Source organism: Agelaius tricolor, unplaced genomic scaffold, assembly GCF_023055355.1.
Source record: "Agelaius tricolor isolate 1412-34295 unplaced genomic scaffold, bAgeTri1.0.p SCAF_6, whole genome shotgun sequence".
NCBI classification, from domain to species: domain Eukaryota; kingdom Metazoa; phylum Chordata; class Aves; order Passeriformes; family Icteridae; genus Agelaius; species Agelaius tricolor.
In genome coordinates this window covers 48,215,371-48,236,598 of record NW_027269266.1, presented here as the reverse complement: position 1 = coordinate 48,236,598, position 21,228 = coordinate 48,215,371, and the positions used below count along the sequence as shown (strand labels likewise).

The 21,228-nt window shown below is 40.2% G+C and overlaps 1 protein-coding gene across 1 annotated transcript in view; it reads left to right on the top strand.

Annotated features, from left to right (window-relative positions):
• CNTNAP2 (contactin associated protein 2) overlaps positions 1–21,228 on the top strand; it is a 1,031,572-nt gene that overhangs the window by 991,816 nt on the left and 18,528 nt on the right. Inside the window, exon 22 of the mRNA XM_071429755.1 lies at positions 13,521–13,751. Coding sequence (XP_071285856.1) covers positions 13,521–13,751 — 231 coding nt within the window. The remainder of the gene's footprint in view (positions 1–13,520; positions 13,752–21,228) is intronic.

Below are 21,228 nucleotides of genomic sequence, written 5' to 3'. Positions count from 1 at the left end.
CTTGTAGCGGCACGGGCGCTGGGAGGCCCGGGACCCCGCGGCGCCCCCGCCCACTCCCCCTGTGGATCCAGTCCGTGTATTCCCGCCCGCAGCGCTGGGGCCGGGAGCTGCGCTGGGCTCCGCTCCGCGCTCTGCGCCGCTCGCCCCGCAGCCGCAGCCGCGCCGTGCGGGGCCGGGGCCGCTCCCGCAGCTCCGGCCGGACCGCGGAGCGCCCGGCGGGCAGCGCCGGCCACAGCGCAGGTACCGGGGCGGGCAGGGCGGGAGGCTCGTCCTGCGGGGAGGGCACACCCGTGTGAGGAGCTGGCGGCGGCTCGCAGCCGCAGGGGCGGCGGGAGGGACGCGGTCCCGCGGCAGCGTGCGCCGGGAGCCGGGAGCCGGGATCCGGCCGCGGAGCAGGTGAGCGCACCTCTGGCCCCGGAACAAAGCTGGGAGGCGGGGCCCAGGTGCCCGACTGGGGTTTGGGGATTCCCGACCTTGTCCTGCCTGGGGTTCCGCCGAATCGAGGGCTGGGGGAGGAGAGAGGGGCAGCTCGAAGGGACGAAGAAGGGCGATCTGATGTAGATCGTCTCCTGGCGCTGGTGCTGCGATCCACCTGTAAGTTTTTTCTTATTTTTTATACGATGTGGTTGTAAAAGAAGCAAGTTAATAAGCAGTCCTGTGTTAGACATGTCTGCTGTCTGATCCAGCCGATGCGACACGAAATGTTTAATCATGTGCAGCATTGAAGAAAATTAGGCAAATGACAGTATTTTATCAGTATAGCATCTTGAACTTAATGTCCTATTTTAATGCATTTGTCTGCTAGAGCAAGCATAACAAGATCATAGAATTCCAATATTTTTATATTTATTTTTATTGCAGCTTGATCAAAGGTTTACCTATCCCTCTAAATAATTCCGTTATATTTGGGATGTGAAACACCCAGAGCTCTGCTTCAGTATTTAGGTGGGAGCACATGCTATAGCTGCTAACAAAGCCATTATACTGCAAATGGCATTGTGTCCTCAGATACTACTCCAGCACATCATTCCGTGCTTGGATGCAATGTAATAATAATGATAAAGCATATTGATAGTGCACAGTTTGGTTTAGCCCACCTAGAAGTATTCAGTTTACACCATCTGATGAGATGCAAAATTAATCACTGAGTTAGTCCATGCATGTTGTCTCCTCAGGTTTGTCCATCATCACCCAGCTCTGACTTTTTGTCAAAATGTCTGTTATCATTACCTGCTGAATAAGACTCTGGATGAGCAGATCATAGAAATTTAAAAAGCTGAGTACACTGAGCATGCCTGGCATGTAATATTCTGGATGTGATTTCAAGAGCAATAAAGGTCCAGTTTAATTATATATATTCCTTACTGTTTCTCATGGAGTGAAATTTGTTGGCTGGCGTCAAACTCCACCTATTTCTATAATCTCCAGTGAGATTATTCCTTATTCCTTATTGAATAAGGAAGCATTTCTGGTTTCCAGATCATTGTGTAATGCTTTTACATTTAATTCTTTATGAAATCATAATTTCCACTGCCTAAAGGTGGAGAGGGTCTTACTCTGAGCTTTGACACTCTTAACTGAAGTTCATAAGGTTTCTTTTAAACCAAAGATTGAGAGCTCTCTTTCTAGTTGATAGAGTTGGTCCACCCAAATTTTGATGCAGGACAGTCCTATAGTGGAGGAGGTGTGCAGTGGTTTTCTCAACCACGAGAAACCGAGACCCTCAGTTACCTTTGCCAGGCTGCAGGAGGTTGTTTGTCCCAGAGTGAGTAGTTCAGCACTGGCACTCACTGCTGCAGGAAGCTGAGAAGGTCGGCAGTGTTAATGGTTTCTGAAAAGATTGGGCACGCTCATGGGAGACAGTTCTGGTAGCTAAATGCAAAAGGCAAGATGCAACCTTCATCCTGAGAAAGGTTTAAAGCCCATGTTTATGGGAAGCTGAAAAGATGCTGTGGGAGAGGATCGTTTTACATGCCCCATGCTGTTTTACTACTTGTGAATCAGCTAATATCAGTCACTTTTCATTTCTGAGGGAGAACAATTAACTAGATAAGTCATTGATCTATTTAATGTGGCTGTTAAATTTTTATGATAATTTGTGCATCAAATAGTAATACTTTGCAGAAGTGAATTTATTGCACATAAGCGTGTTCTGGCAGAGGAAATCGAAAAGTGCATTTTATCCTTGTAACAAAGAAAAGAAGCACATAATAGAGATTGTTCAAATATAAATTGTTCAGCTTCAAGTGTGAGGCATACAATACTGGGAAAAAACCCAACTATAAAAGAAATTGCTTCTAAGAAATTAAATTAATTCTTTTTCCCTTCTATTTTTTACCACAGTATTTTTTGAATTGTTAAAATGGTTTCCAGTACTACAGCTAGGTTGGTGTTGTCTGTACAAAAACATGGATGTTTTGATCTGAGAAAAATTAAATAGCCAATAAAGAAGTAAACCAAAGAGAAGGAAAATGTTGGAAGAAAAAAATACCTACTAAGTTATAGCATTCTTATTCTTGCTGTCGTTCTGCTTTTCATTTGCTTGCTACTTTCAGGCTTTTGGTAACTGAATTAAAATTGCCACTACTTCAAAACATCTTTACTTATTCATAATGTGGCAGTATGTATATCTTCTGAAAAATGTCAGTTCCAGAAAAAACTTCTATTTATATATTATGTTGGATTGAAATCCAACATCACAGGTGCAATAGCAATGGATTTCTTCAAAATTAAATAAAGAAAATCTGTGAAACTGTTGAAGAAGTATTATCTTTGTCATACTAAGATCCCTAAAAGTGGTTTCTTAACAGATTACAGACATTTTACCTTTCTAATTATTAAAAAAAAAGAAAAAACCCTCAACAACTTTTATGACTATATAAGGTTAATATGAGGCATAAATTATGCACAAATAAAAATAATATCCTGCTGAAAAATTATTTTCTAGTTTTAGTTGCATACCATGGATCTTCAAATCTTCTTATTCTAGCATTTTTACCATCTCCAAGTGAAACTAAGATGAGCAAGGGGGGAGTAAGGCAAGAGAGGGAATTTCAGCCTGCCCACTCTGATGACATTGCAGTTTTCCTAAGATATTTGAGGCTAGTGATATAGAGTGAAAAGTATATTATGAGGTCATTTGCAGGTAGTCATAGGAGAATACCCATTAAAATGCAAAGTAATGGAAGAGTGAAATTACCTAATTTTAATAGAGTTGTAACCAAAGCGCTGTATAACTAAATGCACTGGACTTTGGCCAAGACACATTACATTTGACTACAGGCTGCAAAAGACTTATTTGATTATTTATTTACTTTCTGGCCTGAAAAGAATTTTCTGTGTTGTGTTGCAGCCAGCTTCCCTAAGACATACAAGCACATTTAGACAAATGATATTAATAAAACTATGCATATTTCTTTTGCATAGTTATGCAAAATGTATGTGTTTTATAGCCTTCTCTAAGAGTTATGAAGGATGCTGTCAAGGTTATTTATCATGAGCATAAATTAGAATGGGCTTATAAATCCTACTGAAATACAGGGTGGCAGCTAATTCTGAGGATATTCTGTCTGTAATAGCAACCCTTTTTTTCATAGGGCTATCTATGATGACAAAATTTAGTTATTTTGTCCGTCATTTAAATTTGTTGTTTGTATTTTTTAAAGAAATTTTGTCTCTATATTTTTTTCTCCTCCCCCATCATCCACTTCCTCTCACTCTGCCTAGAGCCTGCCTAAAGAAAAAAAAAAAGCTGATGAAACATTTTAATTCTTTATTGTGGATGAAACACCTGCTGGTGGCTCTTCTGCTGCCCTCAACCCATGATCTGATTGCTCTTGCTTCATGTCAAAAGGATAGAGGATGGGGTAGAAAAAGAAAAATGTTCTAGAAGCAAACTGTTGTACTTCTTACACAGTGTTGCCTTGAGAATTGCTGATTTCTGCTGCTTAACCCATGTGTGCTGAGCACTTTACTTCTCAATCAAAAGGTTTCCATCAGCTCTCAGGGGGGCTTTTAGCCAAGGTATGTGGTGCAGCCCGAGTGAACAATATGAGTGTTCTGTTCTATCAGCTAAGGTCATCATCTGGGTGAATGGCCTTTCTTCTTAATTCTCCCTGCATTTGGAACTCCTCCTTTAAACAAGAGCCTGAGCTTTTTTCCTCTGGTGCCCAAGGAGAATGATTAGTGCTCTAGAGGAGAATAGAATGCTAGAGAAATGTGTGAAATTACTGTATTAGCTCTCACCATTGGTTATAATGGGTGATGTACAGAGAGGTGACTCCTTCTACAAAACCAGTGGGAATTTTGGTCCCATTGGCACAGAGTTGATTGTTTGCTTCCATTGAGATTCTGGCCCCAGCTGAACGCTTCACAGAAGCCACTCTTGAGTGGGAACACTTGAAAGGCTCTGCCAAATTCAAGACTTTCATCTGATATCTGTATGCTGGGTATAGTTCATTGGCAACAAAGGATCTCTAGAAACATAGTATTTTTTCTCTTTTGCTCTGATTTTGCATTGTTTTATTACCCTTGGGAGAATTTTCTTTTCTATCTATGTAAATGTGCCATACAAAGTCATGAGAAGTTTGAGGTGTGTTTAAAAGAAAACTATTTCATTTTATTTCCATATTTAAAAGCAATGCCCATACCTTTTTTTACTTAGGCCTCAAAACACCTTGAGAAAGATCTCAACTACAGAGTTGGGGGAATTTCTGTGTTCTACTAGGAGGGAGAAACAGAGTTTGGCATGAATATCTGAAGTGGCTCAATCAAGGTCGTACAGCAAGTCAGTAGCAAAATGTGGAAAAATTACTTGTTTCCTTGGAAAAAAAGATGTTTAGTTTTACTCTTGGCCTTGCTCTTGTGGCATTTATAATGCAATTGCTAAGAACCCTGCAGCATCAGTTAATTCCCTTTTTGTTAAAAAGCAGTGTGAATTTCTTAACAATAACTGTTGCTGGCTAACACATGACATTTTAAAATGGAAGATTTCAGGAAATCATACATCCAGTGTAAAATCTTGAAACATTCAGTAATTATATCATCAGTACAAAAGAGCAGGGAAAAAACATCCAGTTTGTTCTCAAACCCCTTGTATTTGTGGCAATGTGAAAACAGGCTGCTGTCAAATAACATCTCCATTTCACAGCATTCTTCACAGTGCCTTTTTTGACAGAGGAGCTGCAGTCCAGCACTAGTCTTTATTATTCCTGCAATAATGGGACTCTGATAGGAGCGTATTTCATGTCAGTGATTTACTGTCTCTATTACAGCATGACCCGAAAGCTGTAACTCCTCTGCCAGGGACTGGGGTTTGGAAGAGTTCCAGGGCTGCAGCACAGCTTCCAGGCCAGCTCAGATTCTCTAATCCTGTGTATTTTTCATGCAGTTCAATGATTTTTAGCTTGTGCAGAAAGTGTCAGAAATGTTTCATAAAGGAATGGCCTTTGTTTGGGCAATTCTAATAAAGCCACTGGTGCAACTAAAATGTGCACTGAGTTGTTACAGTCTTCATAAGTAATTTTCCTCTTGCTTGTACTGTAGGTGGAAAGGCCATTTCTTGAATGTCAGACAGCACCATGAAAGCACCATGCATATGCTGTGCAACATTGTTGGTTGGCACTGCTGGGTTAATGTTAAATCCCTCTGTTTCTGGCACAGTGCTTCACAGACCATAAATAACTGTGTGTCAGTGCACAGTCAGTGAGGTTGCTGGTCTACATATAAACCATCTAAACAAAATTATTCCATGCAAGCTATAACATCTTATGAAATGAAATCAGAAGGGGTACAAGAAGTGAAATAAATTTACAAAGCAGATGTTAAAATAGCCACAGAAGGATCATGTCACAGGATAAGGATCATGTCACAGTGTGCTGTGAGGGAAACCTTAAGGCTCTGGAAAGCAATCAGTTGTAGACATATCTGGAGGCCTCTGACTTCAGGGTCTGATCATGGTTGCAAGAGTAGGGGACAGATGATGTGTGCCAGAAGAGGGAGTGACAGGACAGCTTTCCCAACGCACTGTGGGCTGGAGGCCACCTGCAGCTTTACTGCATTAATTTGATGGGAAGGGGACAGGTGAGGAGGCACCTGGATATCACCTGGCCCTTGCAGACCTGTGGACTAAAAAAGTCCATCTGCTGCCCAGGATTTTAATTTTTGTATAGGAGCACTTGGTAGCCATTTGCATTTGGGTCTTGTGAAGCTCAGATGCCCATTTTCAGGGGCTGCTCACCCTTTTGTGCCCCCAGCATCCCTTGAGCATGTTCTCCAAAAATGAGCATCTTGTTCCACTGGTACAAGTGTCCAGAAAGCAGCATGCACTAGCTCAGTTTTGGGTAATGGACAAAATAGAGTGTTTTATGCTTAGTTTGTGCTACTTACTGAAATTTACTTCAGAGGCTGAAATTAAAAGCCATGGACATTTGAGGGCCATGAAGAGTCTTTACAGTAGCTCAGTTCAGTCCCCATACATCTTGAGGTTTGACATTAAGTACAGCTCATTAAATGTAGTTCTGAGAGTTAAGCTTCTCTGCTTTGTGCTGGGAGTATTTAGCATCTCTAAAATCACACATTGTCTACGAAGTTAAATGGTATTAGCATGTTTTGGGGTTTTTTAATATAGAAATTGCTGCTCTTAGGACAGAGGAGATATAAACAGCCAGATAGCAAATGGATGATTGATATATGGTCTCCTTGAGCCAGGTCTCATAAACTCTTGGAGATCTATATCATACCCAAGATAACTCAGCTACCTTAGAAGGCATAAACCTAAGATAACTCAGCTACCTTAGAAGGCATAAAATCAGCAGGATGGCTTCTGTGGTAGTGCTGGAAACAGAAAAGTTTAAATAAAAGGCAAAATAACAAAACTCTTTACAGAGAAAAACTGAGCGAGGTGCAAGAGGTTCTTGCTCCTGGTAAAACACCTCAGAAAAGCAATTAGTTCCTTTGTTCTCTTCTTTTCCTAGTAAATTGCTTAGGCAGGACTTTTTGGCTCCTGTCCAACTTGCTATCCTTAAGTTTGAGGTGAAGTCCCACAGGGCCTGTGAGGTGTCTTTTTACCTAATTGAGGAAAGAAACTTCTGGGCTTTTTTTCCTTTTTAGGGAGACAAAAGGTAGTTTTGTCATTCTATAAGCAGGGGGCACATTCCTATAGATGATCCCTCTTCACATTGGAGGATATTCGCCAGAAGACCCAGACAATGTGTCAGAATGTAATTTTCCCATTCCCTGGTGTTATCCCTCTTTTGGATGTGCAGTAACTGCTCCTGACATGGACTTTTTAGTCCTGTGCCTTTGGTCTAGCAAGTATATGCCACCCCAGATACGTCCTCCTGATGTCTGGGATCCAAACTAATTAATTATTCTCTTGGGTTTTTTACACCATGCCAGTTCTCAAGTTTTGGCATGTGCTACCGTTTGATGTTGCACTGAACGGCTCATGTGGGCTTCAAGTAAGTGAAACTACTTTAGCAATCTCTGTGGACTGTGAATTCCTGAAATCAATAGCTTCCTTTCAGCAGAGTTTAAACTGCTTTCTATTATGTGGAGCCTGACGCCATAACAGAGAGATGCTTGAGATGCTGATTGAGCTGCTCTTTGGGCAGCGGGTGACATAACAAGGTATCTTTCCTGAGTACAGGGGACAAGGGGGCACGTGGTACTTTATTTCTAGGAGAAAATCTATTGCTAAGGTTGACCCCAAAGCAATTATTGGTTCATTAAATTGAATTGGTGACTTCATGTGCAGTCTATTAAAATATGATACAGTTTAAGTTCAATGTAGTACCGCTAGCGGAAGGGCTGTGGAGATTGATAATGGATTACCTTCTGCCTACCCACTGAGTGGATGCTTGTTCTTAAGTGAAATAGCAGAGCAGCCTGGTAGTTCAGCCAGAAATACCACCATATGGCAAAGCTGAACTTCTCCCACTGCTGATGTGGCTGCTGGCTTTCCAGAATGATTAAGCTCTCGTGCTTCTGAGCATAAATGGGCACATATAAATGAGCTGTTGTCCTAAATCCAAACAGCTAGATTTTTCATCATTTTCAAAACTCAAATGATGTCTTGTGTAAATTGTGTAACAAGTAGTCTTTTTAGCAAATTGAATTGAAAAGGGCTTTGGTTGTGCTTCTGAGACTTCACTTTGTTTAAAAGGTATCTTCTGTCAAGACCAAAATCACACCAGTATACAGAGCTTTATTTCTCCCTACTCTGCCATGTGCTACTTTGGGCAGAGCTTTCCCACACCCAATAAAGAAAGAAGGGCTAGATGGCTGTTACATTTACTGACAGCTTTGCTGAACTAGAATAGGTACCCTTGGTTTTGCCTTGTTTCTACTTTGAAGGGCTCTATTGGAAAACTCCAAGGGAATTCATAAAAGGATATTTTTTCATATGTTGTAATACATACTCACAAACTGTACTTCAAGTTCTTCTCCATTTCCTTCCTAATGGAACACAATTTACTATAAATAGATGTCTTGGTCTCTATATGTCAGAAACACTGTTCAAGGTTCAGAATTTATTATAACTTTCTGTATTGATATGCATTTGAGAGCCCATCAAGAAAAAAAAATGCACAGATCAGCTACATAGCAAGAAGGTATTGAGCAAAGATACTCAGCACACACAATTAATAAAAACATGTTTGGTAGGTTTACTTCCCTCATGGCTGGTTCTCTCTCCTCTGTCACTTTCCAAGGTCCATGTGTAATAGTCTAAGGCCATCATTCCACATGTGGCACAGCAATACTGGTTTGGATTGCACAGCTTTGTGCTGCAGAGCTTTGTGTATGTGTGAAACATTCTAGGATCCTCACACAGGGAACTTTACATGAATAGGAAGTGTTCTTCATCTATGCAAAACCTGCTCAGAGCAGTGGAACCAAACGCATCATCTTCGTTTTCTGCTACATCATGCTCTCAGTTTTTTCTTGTCTTTCTAAGTGTTTCTACAAGAATATATAAAAAATAGATGGTAGAACTAAGTGGAGCCAGACCTCTCCAGCAGTGCAGTAACTTCTTGTGCTATTAGAAGCTCTATGGCCCTTTAAGCTTCTCTATAAATCTTTTAATGGGTAAGTATGGAAAGCAGAAAAGGGAGAGAAAGTAGATAAAAAGTGTATTTGGCAATGTGTCTACTTCTGCAAGTAGCTCATCAGATGCATGCTGACTAAGTCAACTTGGGTAATAATCTGAATCAAAGTGTTTATTGGTTTCTCTTGTAATAGTGCCTAGGCAGGAGCCACAATGCTGCACCTACAGGTAATGTAGTAAGGGCAAAAAGGCTTAAAAAACAGATTACCTAATTACACTGACTATTATTGCTGGGTGCTACTTATACATTTGTCACTTATGCACTGGTCCGGCCACAATGTCTTCCTCAATATAATTTATTTTTGCTTGTTTTCTTCTAGATTTATAAAATAGTCAATTTCATCATGTTGGGCACTTATTAATGGTGTCTTGTATCACAGATGAGATAAGTTTAGTTGGTTAGAACTGGGTGCACATAGTGCCAAGGTTGTGGGTTGATCCCCATATGGGCCTTTACTTAAGAGTGGGATTCAGTGATCCTTGTGGGTCTCTTCCAACTCAGAATATTCTGTGATTCTGTGAAATATGCTTGAAAATAGATGTTCTTTGCATCTTTTCACCTAGTGGATAAAGTACTTCTCAAGTGGTAGCACATAATTTCCAAGAGAAAAATAGTATTATGCTCATCACTATGTGGCACATTTCTGCCACAACCATGAGAAATAAGTCCTGAAATCAAAATTAACAACTAAGGATTAAATTCCTATATCTTTTTACTGTTAAAGAAACAGCAAAACAGAAATAACAAGTAATTGATGTTAAAGACATCTTCGGTGAGTGATAACACACAAGACATGGGGTGACATCAGTGAGATTCTTGGCATACTGTGTGCACATTATATAGATTTTTTAAATGTTTAAGTAATGTGGATGGGCAGTTGCATATTTATTGTGTGAATGCTTAGTGTTAAGGATTTGTACACCACAATGCATCTGTGCTGGAATGGGTTCACCCGACTGGTCTTGTGTAATCGTGGCCTTCATCTCACGTCAGGAGGTTGTGTGGTCAAGGCAGAAAATGGTTAAAACCAGTTGAAGTAAAAAAAGGGCTTATAAGTGACTTTTTTGCAGTCTTTCATTACAGAAACACCTGAGGGAAAGTTGCCAGCAGGAGATTGTTGCATCCGATCTGAAAGCAATAATATAAATGTTGTTACTGGGTAATGATAATACTGTATGCTGTAATATTTATATGACTTTGCACCAGCTTATGTGCTGAAAATTGGAATAATGCAAAGTGGGTGCATTGTACATTTCTTTTTTTTAAAATAATGTCATTGTAATCATCTTTTGATTTTCTCCCCTCTTTGTTACAGGGAGAAAATTGAATTTTAGTCATGAGAACAAAGACATATTTCATTTTGCAATCACTGCACTCCCCAGGAATGGGTTTATTAGGCTCAAATGCCCAGGGAAACAAAGTGTAATGGCCTAACATCAGAGGGTATCAGTGTGCTGAGCCCCAAGGGACTTGCAGGGGCAGGAACACGTTCACAGTCATGGAAGCTGATCTATACTGTTCTAGCACTGGTGAGATGTGAGCCGGCAGGAAATTTGCATGGGATGATTTCCACAGCCATTGCTTGTGGAATGTTTTAAACAAAAAATGCATGTCTATAGGAAAGTGCCTTGTTAGGTTAGGGAGTTTTGTTGTTGTTTTTTTAATTCTTTCAGTATCTAATCCATCACTTATTTATGGAGTTAGAGAAGCGTGGCGCTGAAGTTGTTAAATTAGCAGAGTCATATTCATGGATCTTTGTTCTTGTCAGTCAGGATTGTGTGTGGGAGGCTATTAGCTTCTGCATGAAGTTCCACTGAATAGATAAAATGTGAGTGAAATCACTAAACTGTTAACAACAGTGGTTACAGTGTTTGAAGAGTCTTGTAATTGTTTCTTAGATTATAAGGATTATTCAAAGATGCAGCTCTTCATTGAATACACCATGAATATTTTATTGAAGTAAGAGAGAGTGAATATTGTGGTCAGAAAGGAACTTTGTCTGAGTAATGTGGTTTGCAGGTAGCATTCAAATGCTTGAACTAGCTTTTGTACAGCTTTTCTGCTAATTATGGAAAATGTACGGGGTGAGGTTTTTTTACTTACAATCAAATTTTTGAAGGAGATATTGCTAATGGTTTGGTCAAACTACTTTTTCAAAGGAGAGCTGGCTGTGACTAATACAATTATGGTAAGCATTTAAGCTAGTCCTTATCTGAGTCCTGAGGATGTGTTCACTTTGTCAGAGATGGCAGTCACTGCTCGCTGCCAGCTCATGAAATGCCAGCATTAATACAGGCTGGATAAGCACTAGCAAAGAAAAGACATTCTCAAGTGAGAAAGAGCAGGGAAAATGCAGGGACAAGAAAATCCGTTCCTGTATAGTGAATTTTATAATGATTTAATGCAAGTAATTTTCAGATTATCCATCTTTGTTGTGTGCCCTTGTGCTAGGTATGCGGGGGACTTAAATGTTGCCTGTTTTTCATTCCCACACAATTGCAAAGACAGAAAAGGTAGCTTAGTTCCATGAAAACCAAGAAGTTGTTTTAGTCATGCTCTAGATTTGACCCTATTCCACCAGTTTTCTCACACTACACATTTAGAGTGTAAACCCCAAAAATTAAATGGTTTGTCTGGTTTGTAGCCTTGGAACTCCATGTGTGTACCCCTGATGCCAAGCCCTCAGTATGCTTATAGCACTGACATATATATCATGCTAGTTTTTAAGGACACTAAACAGCTCAGACCTCATATAATTGTTCCTGATTTGGTTAGAACTGTATACAGACATTTCCAAAAGATTAGTAATGCATTTTCTAATAATTTTAGTTAGTTTTTTTTCTTTTTTTTTGTAGCAAAATTCAAACCCAGATGTAGTTTTGTTTCCAGTTTAACCCCAAACTCTTAAAATAAAGCCTTTTCCCACTTCCTCTTCACACCTCTCAGAAGCTTTTCTTTCCCACCTCTGTCTTCCTTCCTTTATTTTTTATGACACAATCTTGTAATTTACAGGCATTTTTTTTCTACAAAAAACAAAATTTTCAATGCTTTTCATTGTTCCTGTCTGTAAAGGTTGCCTTTGAATAACATGGTGCTTAGAATAATGTGGTGGTGCTCCCTCTGTTCTGGCCCCTCTGTCCCTCTACTTCTTTGCTCAGCTCAGTATGACTTTTTCCAGTGACTTCAAGGGCCAGGAATTAACCTAACGACCCAGGGAAAGGTGGTTGGAAGTGTCCTGGTGCCTCTGGAGCAATAGTCCCTCATACAGCACAAACACAATGCTTCCATGTCTCCTTTCCATTCACTCCACACTACCACAGAAGAAAGGAAGCCAATTCCCCACTGTCATGTAAATATTATATTAGACACTGCAGTGAGGCTTTGAAATGTTAATACCCATAATGCAGACAGCTGACAGAGGGGGACAGTTTTGATTTGGTTGTGACTCAGGCTGTTCCAACAGGTCCCGGCAGAATTGAAACAGCTGGGGTAGTAAAGGCATTTTGCATGATTTTGGCGTCATCTTAGTTGGTGTTTAAGAAGGGAGACAGCTATCTGGGGGACAACTTTAAAAGACAAGAGCTGATTTAGAGAGTGGTGGCAGAGCCCTCTGTTCAGCTCATGGATACCAGCTGCCAGCTGATCTGTCAGCCCACAGCAGTAAAGTGATTGGCAGCAGGGTCTCAGCTCCCACAGCCTTCAGCAGGGCTGGATGAGGTCCTGCTCCCTCTCAGCACTGCAGGGGAAGAAAGGAAGGAGACTGGAGATGGATGGTTTTCCACCTCAGACCACAGGAACACGTGGCCTGCTGGTGAAGGGAAGCTTGGCTTCCTTTCCCTTCCTTCCTGGCAAAGGAATGCTTGGCTCCTAGGAGAAGGGATCCAGGAGGTCCCTTCACCTTTGGTCTCCTGCTGAAGGGACACTTGCTGTTCTCATGAGGAGAGAGGAGAGGGACAGGAGTGACCACCAGTGGTCCCAGCCCCTCCAGGAGAACTGAGAGGGCAATGGGCCAGGGCTAAGGAAGGGGCATCTCTCACAGCAGTGGCTTCAGCTGGGAGGAGAGACCTTGGCCAAGACTGTCCTTCTGCCTTCTGCCTTCTCTTCCAATACTCTTCTCAGAATTTTTTCCTGGCCTTTTGTTCTTTGATGACTCCTTCACTGACTCCTTCATGCCAGCCTTTCATTTTAATGATAGCATAGCAGTGAAACCGAGTCATGTTAAGGCCTGAAGGTTTCCAGCTTTAATCTGTAATGAAATGTAAAGAAACCTGTCAGGGTCTGACACAATCTCAGTCTCCTTCAGAGAGGGACTTGGGAACTGAGCTCTGGGAATCAGTGTGTTCAGACTAATTGTGCTTTCCCAAGCAATGAATCGTTTTGATTAATTTTTTTTCCCTCTTCAATTTCCCGTAGAAATTGGGAAGATTGACCAAGATATATATAAATACAACACGCCAGGATTCACTGGCTGCCTATCAAGAGTCCAATTCAACCAGATTGCTCCACTCAAAGCAGCTCTGAGACCTACCAACGCCTCCTCCCACGTCCACATCCAAGGAGAACTGGTGGAATCCAACTGCGGAGCATCTCCACTCACCATCCCACCAATGTCGGCCGCCACCGACCCCTGGCACTTAGACTCAGGTAAGGTGGCAATCATGTCACATTACTCACTGGAGCAGTTCTGAGAAGAAACCTGTCTGCCTTCCTCTGTAAAGAAAAGTAAAAATGAGAGCTAAGTGATTGATATGTGACTCTAGGACTGTAATCAAGGTAGGAAATGCAAAATTGGAATGACAGAGATTTGCCACTACTTTTAAATGCAGTTGCAGAGGAGGCTTTTTTTTCTTTTGCTTTTTTATTCTTCTTTTTTTTTTTATATTCTATTTTATTTTTCTTTTCTGTAATTCTTAGGCTATTTAAATGTAGCATTTTGACCTAACTGATGCGATAGCACTTTCTCTGTAGTCAGCAAAAAGCTTCAAGTACATATAAATAAAGTACAATAGCATTTCTTATGCTGTATTCCTAATAAGTGAGTATATTGCAGTCAGCTTCATACCAAAAAAAAAAAGTAAATCTAATTTTAAGCATAAATGCATTTATGTAAAGTGCTGATTTTGTTTTCTGAAATGTCTACTTTCCGTAGGCCGTGTTTAATAGAAAATCCCATTAGTCATGGTGGCGCTCATCTTGTGCTGAAAATGCTGGAAGCCAAAACAATTTGCAGATCCCAGCAATCTCACCCTGCTTTGTGACTGACGGGCCCTGAAAATATACATTGTGGCTAACTTTAGAGGATTGTTTCTCTCTTTTGCTTCTTGAGTATCAGTTTACCTTTAGATTTATAGGGTCAGGCATACATTGATGCCTCCCTTGCATTTTGTCCTCATGCTGATTTCAGTTGTAGAACATAAATTAGAACCTGTCCCAGCAAATTTGTTGTATGAAGTGGTATAAAATTAAAATGCTAGAGGAAAAACTTGATTTTGATAATGATTAGTCTTTGAGTTTGGGGATGCATCCATATGCCAGGTTTTAAATGAGAGCAGGCAGGTATATATGTCTTTCTCAGAAGTACATGTCAAAGTCGTACCTTTGAGGTTTGTTTTTTTGTGGGTGTTTGGTTGGTTGGTTGGTTTGGTTTGTTGTTGTTGTTTAGGGTTTTTTTTCCTTGCAGTGTCAAGGAAGTCCTTGCAGCATTTCCTTTCATCTCTTCTTCAGCAGAGAAGTAGGGCAGTTTTTTCTAAGGAGAGACAGAGCTCCTTGTAGAGCTGAGGATCCCACACATTAATACAAGCAGTATCATTCTTTAAAACCTGTCATTCCCTCCTTGCTGCCATGCCATGCCATTGTAAGATTTCAGTATGTCTCTTCCCCACTTAAAACATGCACTTTTCTACCTGAATTTTTTTCATCATAAATTAGTAGTCCCTTTTTTCTCTGCAATTATTCAGCCTGTTTGTACCTGAAGGCTGTGGTCTGTACTCCTCTTTCTATACACATTTTCTGAAGGATTCCGCACTGGCTCATGTCTTTAAAAAATGTGCCATGAACTCCTTGAGGATGTGCTGCTGCTGTGAATCATGGGCATTTAATGGGCTTTAGTCGTTAATTTTTGTTGGTTACTTTTCTGTCCACTTCATTTCAGTGCAAGCTAGCAAAAGACTACAGTGGGATTTGCTCAGGATATTTGCACAGTTCCTAATATCTCCTGCAGTTCAAAAATAGGTCCTGTTTGTTGTTGGCACATGCTATTATGCTTGACCTTGTGTTGGCTCAATCTCATCTTGTAAACTTCGTTGACCTGACAGATTACAATTTACACTTTTTCTTCTGGATAAATTGTAGTACTTGGACACAGAGACAGCATGAAGGATGTCAGGGAACATGCAGCATGCTAGTAGGTTGGCTCAAGCTTCTGTTAACTTCTGTCAGTAAAAAATAGATTTCATTGCCACAGCCAGACTTAACTGTTTCAAGTCATGGGCAGACAAAGCTCAAGAGACCCAGTTTCATTTTCAGTAATGATTAGTTTTTGGAAGACTGGGAGCTAGGAATCCCTTGTCTTGTCCTCTCTAGTGATCCGCAGCAGCAGAGGGAGAAGTTCATATTGCTTCAAAGACTTCTAGTGAGGGACTGCTGTACACCAAAGAAAGCAACAATGTCAGGTGAGTTATGATTGTAGAAATAAATTTCACAGCAAAGAAGTGGCATTTCACTGGTTCAGGAGTAAAAGGATATTCAGGTGTTGGTGAGCAATGTCTGGCTTCTACTGTGGGTGGCATTTCCATGGCACAAATAGGCGGTATCTCAGCAACTCATTATCAATATCAGTAAAAACAGCCGAGTCTTTGTAAAAGTATCAGTGGTGGTCTGACATAGATAGTTCAGTCACAGGAAAAATGTATTCTGTAGACTGTGTAACCTTGAGTCATCAAAGTCATAGCCTGTCAGTCATCAAAATGATCGTCATCTAAATTAAAATGCTTGGGTTTAAGTGTCACTTTGCAGTAGTAAATTGGGAGTTTCCACTGAGGATTTTTTTGTGTCTTCCAAACCCTACTTAAGGCTTTCTAACACAAATTATGTTGAGAGACAAAATGGAGGAATCAGAGGTATAAGTTGTTGGCTCCAGAACTGGAATAGTCTCTGTTGTCTCAGTGTGAATTTTCTCCTTTACTAAACTGGCTGAAGGGACAAAGACAAAAAGCAGCTCTGAAATTCACAGAAGCACTTGTAGTGATGTTAAAGCAAAAGCCACTCACACTTTGCCACAAAGAAATGGTTGCAAATAACATGGCTTTGAAAGCAGCAATTACTATGTGCAGTGTTTCTCATCTTCAGCATTTTTTTATCTGTAATTTTTAGTGTTATATTACCTATTTAATTTTAAATAGTTCTTAACAAAACATGAGAGCTAAGGATGGATGTTTCATAGTGAAAATAAAACAGTCAGGAAAAAATTTATGGGAAGCATCATATGGTTTAAATTTTATTCAATGACATACTCTGAACTCATCCTGACTCATATTTTGAGTTAAGCTTAGGTTTTTAGCTTTGTTTCTCAAATATTGTGGAATTGAACTTTGAGGATTGAAAAATGTTGTAGGAGGGAATCAAAGATAAGTGTCTAAATAGAACAGATAAACCAGATGACAAATGTAATGATCCTTTCACCTCTCAACTACAGTGCTGGATCAGATTTTGCAGATAATTACTAGAAGTTAAGCAGGTTCTGCCTGATGGATGACCTACATGAAATGTTTTCTTTAAACTCTTCTGTGTAGTTACTGCATGAACATCTCCTGCTAGCTGCAAAACATTTTGGATGCCCTAACAGAGAGGCTAAAGGGAAAATCATAATGACACACATCAGTCACTTGGCAGTTGACCTTTAAAAACTGGTTCAGGGATTTATCAATAAGAAGCCCTGCTGATTTTCTCCCCTGACAAATGGGCTGTACAGTTTGTCAATTCACTGTCTTGCACTTTCTGTTAGCCTTGAGTACAGATATATTTCACATTTATAATATTAGATATTTTTAAATTCCTTTGTTCTTGTAGAAGTCCAACTTCCCTCTCTCCCCACCCCTGGCTGGCATTTTGCCATGCTCCTGGGACATTCTCTTAAACCATTATCTTGTTCAGCTTGTGAGTATTCTCACAATACATAGTCTTTTCCTGTTGCTATGGTGATCCTTTCTTCGTGATGATGAAGTACAGGAATTCAACAAGTCATTCTTTTCTGGAACGTGACTTTCTAGTGATTTAAAAGAAAAAGGTCAATAACGACATCCAAGCAGATCATCAATATAGTTCACTTCCTGTGTTTTCCTCCCATCAGTATTATCTCAGTTCATGTCAGACAATCCAATTTGCCTTGGTTACATCAATAGGAGTGTAGAAAAGAGGCTAAAAAGAGCCTGATCAATTAACATATCTACTTTTATATATTGTCCAAACCATTGAATTACCTGTCTGGCATGCAATTCAAAACAAAAGTTTTAATTTCTATAGCCTTTAACTGTATTGGTATGCATTTTAATATCTATTGCTGCTGCATAGGTTAAAAAGAAAGCTAATCACAAGGGGTTTTTAATATCTCTCAGTTCAAATCAGCTAATATATAGGTGAATGATAGCTGACACCTTGTTCATTGTAGAGAAGCAGAAAAAAGCCCAAACATTATTATTTTTGTAGTAAAAAAATTCAACACCTAAAATGCCTTGTAGTTAAAATTAGAAGTTGCATATTATTGTAGTGACGTTGTTGGGTGCTTTTACCTAAGGTTCTGCCAATTACTAATGAAATCTCATCTCTGAAGTTTTCTTATTCATATAAATAAAGGATAAAAGAAACGTATTACATGGATATACTTCTCTGTTTCACGTAAAATGTGCTCCACCTTGCCAAACCACCCAATCTTGAATTTAGTAAAAGCAGGAGATCCAGAAAGGCAAGATGCACACAATAGTTGGCAAACTTTAGCAGCCCTAAGTTGTCATAGTGCTCTGTAGCTGCAAGATGCATTTACTCTGAGTATGAACAGAATGGCATCTAGAGTATTTAACATAGGATTTGGTTAAACCTATATTAGCTTCAACATATTACAAATTAAATGGAGCAGGATTAAATGCTACATCTCTACATTCTTCAAGAGGCGTGATTTTTTTCTGACTTTGTGTGTTTAAACCCTAAATGCTCTTTATTCTTTTGTAATAGTTGAAAGGTCTTGCCTTTTACCAATCAACAGCTTACTTTGATACCTATATTGAGCATGTCCTGCAAAATCATGTACCACTGTCATCAATATTAAAACAGCTGCTTGCAGGATTCACTCTCTTTTTGTTATGAATTCATCCCTCTTCCTTTAACAAGTGATGGGAGGAGAAGGGAGCAACAGCACTGAGCACTGGCCACACATCCAAGCTCACCTATTTGGCCAGCTAATTTCTTTGTCAAGTGAAAGAGAGCAGTCAATTTCTGCACCAAGAGAAAGTGTCACTTATGTGGTGGCAGTACTGAAGGTCACCTTCCAGATTCAGATGCCATGGGTTGAGTCACATCTCACCCTCTGACCACTGGTATCACATCTCAGAGAGCAGAGCAGCAGCACCTGAGGAGAAGCTGGGTCAGATGTGTGCTGCTGTGGATGTGGCTAGGAAGATGGAAAATGGCTTTTGCCCTTGTCAAGGGCTTGTTACAAATGACGCAGTGGGAAGGAGGAATCAAAAGTGTTATTTGCTGATAGGTGACAATGCAGCCCTCAAAGTTGTCTTAGGTCACAAACACATGAACAAAACACTCTTCTCCTGGCCACAGGCATGGAAAGAGTCCTGTACACATCAGTGAGTTCAAGAGCATGAGCATTAAGTTAGTGGTGACATGTGACAAAGTGCTCATTCTCTCTTTTAGGGGATGGCAGGAGAGCAGGGTCACTTCCCTAGGCTTCCTGCAAGGGCATGCAAGTCCAGGCAGGAGGCACAGAGGAACTTCACCACTTTTGTTCATGATGCAGCGTTACACATCTAAATTTGATCTCCTAGTGTTAGCAAAATTAGAAATAGATATGAAGGCATTTGCTAGAATAAAATGATGCTCCTCTTTTTTTCAAGCGTAGCAAACCTGTACTGCAATCAGAGAATCATGCCGGATTCTCTCTTCGGGGTTACTGATTACTCAGAGTTGTTGGTTTGTTTTTTTTTTTAATTAACATGGCTTGTAAACATTGGGAGGCTGTTTGTCTGCCAGTAAGGTAGCCTAATATTTATACTCTTTATATAAGAGACTGAAGATGCACTTGCAACCTGCCCTGTGGGTCAACAGGTTCTTCCACTGCCAGTCTGGTGCATTTCTGTGATTGTTTACTCTGTCGAGAATGACCAGCATTCATCCCCCATGCTCCCAATATAAATATTGTCTCAGAAGTCCATGGCCTTGACCTGAGTTGTTTTCAAACAAAAAGGTAGCATTTTTTTGTCAGTCAGTCAGGAGGGATTAAGTCTAGCAGAAACTCATAGCTCAGTTTCTAAGCACCAAGTGTTTCTTGCAGACAAGAGGGTAAGTGGTGAACATTTAAATGCAACAGTTTCTATTTTTCTCCTGCCCATCAAACAGCTAACGAGGAAGAGCATCTGTCTGAAATTTGGCACAATCAGTGCTTCATCTTTAAAGGGTTTAATTATGGTGCTTGAATTACTGCAAATCTCTCTATTGATTTGGAATAAAAATGCCTCCCTCAGTCTCATATAGCTCCTTCACACAATTATGCATAGCTTTCTCTTGACTTTAAGGCTATATAATTTCTGTGTGGGATTTCTGACACTCTGTCTAGTGTATCAGACAGCTGGCAGACTGCCAAGCTTGTAAATTCTTCTGGCATTCGTTGACAGACCAGTATTGTAGCTGTTTCATAAGCAGTGATTTGAATATTAAAATTGCTGCTACCTAATGTCAAGAGAAGGTGCTAATACTAAAAAGAGAGTCTTTTCCACCCTCTGCAAAGACTTTATTTTTTACACAAGTACTAATCTTAACTAGGCATATAGAGATGGTGTAAATTAGGGGGAGAATGGAGTAGAGAATAGTCCATTTTAGATGAAGTGTTTTAGTAAATTTAGATACCTGAGCACTTCTTGTGACTGCTTCTTTTTCCTTTCCTCAGGCAGAAACACACTTCCTTCCTGTGTAAGAGGTTCTTCTAGATTACAGTCAGGTCATTACAGCTATTAAAGAGTTTTTTAGGTTTAAACTCTCCAATCTGACCCACTTCTTATCCCCAGTCTGAGTCTTTCTCTTTTTTTCTCCTTTTTTGTAGATGTCATAAGTTTGTTTGGTATTCTTGCTTTTGGGAGGGAGGAGAGGGGTGTTTCTTTCACATATTCCCTCTGGGTCTATTCTCAGTGATTAGCTATATACAGCCAGGGTTTGACCAACATTAACTCCCCTGTTCCTTTGAGAGCACCAAAGCGCTTCATCTTCCACATTAATTATAAAAGGAAATATTTGTGACTCTTCCTTAACAGGTGAAATGTAAGCACTGCTCATAAAATTTTCATGGAAGTGATAGCTTAGGCCAGCATGACTCTTGTCTGGAGTCATAGTGTGAGACTCAGTGTCAAACAGATGTTGCTACCAAGAATTAAAAGATAGATGAGTTTAGGTCTTTGATGGATGAGGGTGCTCTAATGGGCTGCAAATCAATTGGAAATCTGGCAGAGAAAATGTTCAAAATACTAATTCTAAGATCCAACTCGCTGAAGTTCAACACCAGATAAACAAAATCAAAAAGTTAAATGCCTGTTCTCATTTTTAAATGAATAAAATTCCATAGTTTACAAGGACCAGGTATTAGTATTACGACGTGTCTTGCCTTACCAGTACTTTGCACAATTACTTGCTTGTGTGCCAAAGAAGGTGTGGAGCAATCATGGAAAAGGGAAAGCAAGGGATAATCACCTAATCCATCCCAACAGGCAGTGCAGGAATGTTTTCCCTGTTTTGTATTTCATCCAGGACTGACTGGGGGAGTTTGAGCTGCAAGGATTGGTCTCCTAATAAAGCACAAGTGTTTCATTCCCTTTGCTAGGAAGATTGCCTTTCAAGACCAAAAAAAAAA